General features: G+C 26.4%; 1 protein-coding gene across 1 annotated transcript in view; it reads right to left on the minus strand.

Moving 5' to 3' along the window:
- The window catches only part of LOC136085581 (uncharacterized), a 212,984-nt gene that overhangs the window by 126,946 nt on the left and 79,953 nt on the right, over positions 1 to 6,085 (minus strand). The window contains exon 9 of the mRNA XM_065806901.1: positions 14 to 502. Within this exon, the coding sequence (XP_065662973.1) occupies positions 14 to 502 (489 nt within the window). The remainder of the gene's footprint in view (positions 1 to 13; positions 503 to 6,085) is intronic.

Consider the following 6,085-nt stretch of genomic DNA (forward strand, 5'->3'; position numbering starts at 1 on the left):
AAATTACTCTAACCAACTTTTCCATTTATAATCAATAAGTCAGCAATAGAACCATCTTGAGCATCATACCAAGGATCCGATGCATACACTTTTACATTTTTAAAATTTTTTGCCATGTAATTTTCTACTCTATGTATATTGGCTCCATTCAAATCAACAGTCAACCAATATTTATCATTTGATAAAATTTGACTTATTTTAACAAAAGACCATACGTTTAAAGTGAGTGGAGCTGTTTCAATGGAGTATTTACCATTATTATTTACTGCAACAAAAATAACAAGCTTTCCAGAACCATCTTGATGAAACCAAACACCTGGATTTCGATCACCATTTTCTACAATATCATTATCCAAAATAAAATGAAGAACATTTTTTAATCCTTTAGAATAACTTTTAGGTTTTAGATTAAAAGATACAGTGTACTCATTCATCATATCATTGAGAGTTTCAAGATATAAGCCTTTCTTTAAAGTCAGTTCTTTTCGATAATTTATAAAATCTAAATAAAATGTTTCAGAATAGTTTTTTTTTAAATACTTACACATCTTAAAAACTTAATTAGTTTCCATACTAATACATTCAAAAGTAAAAAATAACAAGAATAATACCAACCTCATTTTAACAAGATTGTTTATAAATTTTTTGCAACACTTTGTACAAAAAATAATAAAGAATATAAGGTCTGTGGGTTAGAGGGTTATCAGATGTGTTTACTTTATTATCTTCTATTAATTTTGATTTTTTTAAATTTTTATTAAGATTTTATTATTGTTAAGTAACTATTCTTTGTTTACAAAGAAAAAAAATAGTTTAAACAAAGATAGTTAGGTTATAAAGATATTAAGGTAAATAAACCAGTAATTGACTTCTGAGAGAAAAAATTCTATATGACTGCTTTACCATTAAGATTGTTTAATAAACATTTATAGCAAACATTAGACTTAACAAGATTATTTTGAGGTAATTTTTTAAAGATAACTTATTATAAAAGACACACATTCCATCAAAAAACAAAAATAAAAAATGCAAATGCAATTGAAAACTTTTCACTAAAATACCAACATCTACGTCAAATTAAACTTATTAACTAATTTCTTTTTTTTAATTTTAATAACCAAACAATATTTAATCTAAACTTATATTGATGTTTCAACTCTATCAACAACTTAAAGAAGAAGACAACAACTATAATAAAAATTAAGTGAATTAGTTAAAAAAGTTAATAGCGAACTCTTTTTAAAACCCTTTCAAGTCAATGTTATTAATCTTTTTAACTTTTTTGATAGCAGTTTGTGTGCGTATTAATAACTTTTTTCAAAGATCTGATATTGAAATTGATTTAACTGAAAAGCAATGGTTAGAAACAATTTATCAAAACCAAAAACATAATAGTAAACATAAAGATGGGAGATACTTGTGAGGGGTTAAAAAAACTAGACGATTAAAAGTTTTTAGAGGATCAAAAGAAAGCATTAGTAGACCTTTGCTCAATGATGAGTCAAGCAAAAATGAGATTTGGTTAATGAAATTTAAAACCATAGCTTTTTTGAGCAACAACCGTGATAGTAATTGTAGAAAAGAGAAAGAGATGCAACTTTATGATGAAGGTAAAGTGCATTAGGCCTGGCAAATTCAGTGCAGGTCCAACTACATTTATAATAAATTTTTAGACCTTTTTGCAAAGAGATAAATCATCAATAAAAGAACCAGACAAAACATGACAACAGTATTCCATATATAAGGACGAATAAAAGAAATGTAGAGATTTGGGATTACATCAAGCACAAATAAATTATGCAACTGTAGCCAATTTTATATATGTTTTCTATGAGGGGCAAGTAGTGATAAGTTTAAAGGATAGTCCAAAAAGATGCAAAGTAAAGACCCAAGTAGAAGTGACACGATATGAAAAAAGTTTATGGAGAAAAGCAACATGCAAGACATTAACAAGTCATTATTATGTAAAAAGCAATAGCTATTGCCTTGCTGCTTCCATCTAATGCAAGATGGAATCATTCAGTTACAGCAGTCATCAATTAGGCAGTAGAATAAGAAGATCAAAAATTATATTGATTGTCAGAGAGTTATTAGACTCAAAAAAGACATTTGTTGATTAAAGAAACAAATACTTCGCTACTAATAGAGAAAAGGCTGATCGTATGATGTTTGAAAGGGCCAGAGTGTTCTCAAGATTTTCAAAAAAATAGAACTACAATTGCCATTTTTCAGCAGGAAGTAAATAACTGTGTACTATTGGAGTTAAGTTTCACAAGCCACTGCAAGCCACAATCTGTAATCTGTTACAGTAGCGATATATTTTAATAAACATACATTGGCATTACTCTGCTGAATTCTTTTAGTTCAATTATTAATACATATATATATATATATATATATATATATATATATATATATATATATATATATATATATATATATATATATATATAAATGTATATATATGTATATATATAATATATTTCTTTGATATATCTATCATATATGTTTTATATATATATATATATATATTTATATATATATATATATGTATATATTTAATATATTTCTCTGATATATCTATCATATATGTTGTGTATATATATTTATATATATATATATATATATATTTATATATATATATATATATATATATATATATATATATATATATGTATATATTTAATATATTTCTCTGATATATCTATCATATATGTTGTGTGTATATATATATATATATATATATATATATATATATATATATATATAATATATATATATATATATATATATATATATATATATATATATATATATATATATATATATATATATATATATATATAGTGTTTGTTTGTGAGAGAGAGCTGCCTTAATTGGATTTCTAGCGTTTATATTTTTTTTTTAAAGAATTCAGTTATATATTGCATTTTTATTAAACCACTTATTTTATACATTTTGACAGATTTTGTAAGTTATACCTCAAAAAATGCATATGCACCATTAATTTTTAATTTTGTGGTCACGCTATACTGATTGCACTATGTAAACTGTACTGCAATAGGTTATACAGTTTTTAAGTTTAATCCGATGTGATTTAAAATGCAAATAACATTATAAAATTATCATATAAGTTGCTGTAAGCATTATATTGCAGTGGTATAACAAAATAGTCTAATTTTTCCTTGATTGGAATTATAAGGTTTTCATTACTTAATCAGTAATAAAATGAAAGGGTTGTAGAAATAGTTTAGACGCAATTCAAAAATACTTAGTAACAATCATAAATTATTAAAACAATACTTTATTTAATGATTTTTAATCAATAAATTAAGACTAATATGGAGTAGATGTATTTATAATACATTGTTTCCAATTTAAGATGTTAAATGCTGGATCTTCTTGACATTGGGTTTGAACATTTAGTGCGCATTCTCGAGGCTGTATTTGGAGCCCTTTGGTATGTCTGAGAGTTTAATAATTTTTTAGCACAGATAGTACTCAGTACTTAATTACACAGAGTGCTCATCACATTGATTGGCTAGGCTCTAGTGTCAGTGACTCTGCAGGCATTAAGGCCCACAATATTTTCCCTTCTCAATCTTTAACTCAAATAGTCACTATCAAAAATCCAAATTTTCTTTGGATTGTTGATAGTGACTATTGACTTTGAAAAAATCTTGTTTCTAATCATAGTCACTGCTCAGTTTCTCCACATTCACCCTTAGATGCTTCTGATCACGGTTTTATCTCTTTAAAGTTAATATCTTATTCGTCTTTATCATCAGAACCCTGGTATAATAGTACCTCTTACGCCTATCTTAAAGTTGACTGGGACTCTCTCCGTGTTTTTCTTAGTAATGGTTCTTGGTTAAAAATCTTTTGTCTTGAAAGCATTTCAACATTGAATCTTTTATTCTATCTAGATGATTCCAAGTCAAGCTTCACTCTTCTCCATGGTTTTCCCCACATTGTGCTGCTGCAACTTTCAATCGAAATCATTACCTCAAAATCTTTCAGTAAAATATTAGCCAGAAAACAGACGTCTCTTTATTATTGCTAGAAACCATTGTAAAAAAGGTTTTGTCAAATGCCAAAGCTCGCTATTCTCAAGTCACAAAATTCTGTGTTTCATATGAAAAATTAGGCTTTTGTGACTTCTGCAGAATCTTAAATAAGTGTCTATAATAAGGACAAGTCTGTCGTTTTACCTCTCTCGTATGGTTCTGAATTTGTAACCTCACCTAAAGACCAAGCTGAACTGTTTACTAAGAACTTTTCATAAATATGATCTCTTGATTCTATTAGTTGCATTCTACTTGATATAGCCAACAAACAGGTTGATCCATTGCTTCACATTCGTATCACTTCAGGGTGTGTATCTTAAGTCACTTCCTGCTTATACTTTTATACAGCTTGTGGTCCGGACAACATACATGTTATAGTCTTGCACAAGTATTTTCCAGAGCTGCTGTCTATACTTTCAAAACTATTTAATGAGTGCTTATCAGAGTTTTGTCACCAGCATGCTGGAAAGCAGCATCTGTTATTCCTATTTTAAAAAACATTTGAGAGCAATCTGACTCGTCTAACTACAGTCCAATCTTCTTGCAAAGTTTTTAAGTCATTAATCAACAAACACCTAATCTCTAATCTAATAATTTGATACAAAATGAATATTTATTTTAAAAAGTAAGTTAAACATTTTCATTTTTTAAAACACATGTTTCCACTATATATTAGTCATAATCAGTTTAAAAATACTAATTTTCATACTTAAAAATTTTTTTTTTAACAATTAATTTAACCAATTAAAAAAGCAACTAAAATTTGAAGAGTTTCCAGTAAAATAATAGAAAAAGCAATCAATATATAAAAAAGAAAGAAAAGATTATTGAGGATTTAGACTACCAGCTCTGGCATGATTAACTTGTTTGTTCATGTTTGGCTTTTTGCCACTCTATATGTAGTCTCATCAACTAATATATATAATTATTAACTTTTAAAATTTTAATGTGATTTTTTAATCTTTCTTATACCTTTTGAGTTCTGCACAAAGGGTTTATTTTCAATTCCTAATGATATTAATAGTGCTTATCTATCAATATTTCGTTTTATACAATGTGTCTATATTACTTACCAGCATCCCATTACATGAAACCATAAATATAGCAGTAAATTTTATTCTTAGAAGTAACCCTAATTTAAAAATTAATAAAGCTGATATAGCAAAATTATTTCACTATGCCACTTCTCAAACAATTTTTGTTCAAAGGACAATTTTATGATTAAATCAATGGACTGACAATGGGTTCAACACTCGCACTGGGTTTCACAAATCTTTTTATGGGTAATTTTAAAGAAAAGTGGTTAAATTTGTATAATGGAGTCAAACCAAACTTTTATAAGAGATATGTTATTTATAAGATATATATTTTGCTGCATTTCCTTCTGAAACTCGTACTTTCACTTTTTTTGATTACATTAATACCATACACAAATAGATTTTTTTACAATAGAAAAATTAAAACTTTTCTTTTTAGATGTAACTATATTCAAAACTGATAAATCCATTTTAATAACAATTTTTAAATTACACCAAAATCTGGTTTTGTTCTGGTATTTTTAATCTCTTTAAAAATTAAAACAAACTATGTACTCAACTTGGCTTCTTGATAAAATATAGCAAGCCTATATGTTCAAATCTTCTACTAAAATATTACCTGAATGATTACTATAATATTAGACAAAAAGACACCATTTTTTATTTTAAACTTTCTTTCAAAGAAAAAATTCCAGATATTATTAAACAAAAGCCAAACTCCATTATCAAAAGATACTGTAAACCAAAATCTGTAAAACTTGTTTTTTTAATCACGTAAAATATCTCTTTTTTTTGTAATAAAGGTCTCTTCCCTATTGAATTCTACTCTTTTGTAGTTTACAAATTTGTTTGTGCAACTGCAACTCCTATTACAATTGCAAGACATCTTGTCATTTTAAAACTCAATTACTTGAACACTATAGGAGGGATAAAAACTCCAATATATTTAAACAGCTTCATTCCAGTGAAACATGCTTCTTT

This window comes from Hydra vulgaris, chromosome 09 (assembly GCF_038396675.1).
Source record: "Hydra vulgaris chromosome 09, alternate assembly HydraT2T_AEP".
NCBI lineage: Eukaryota > Metazoa > Cnidaria > Hydrozoa > Anthoathecata > Hydridae > Hydra > Hydra vulgaris.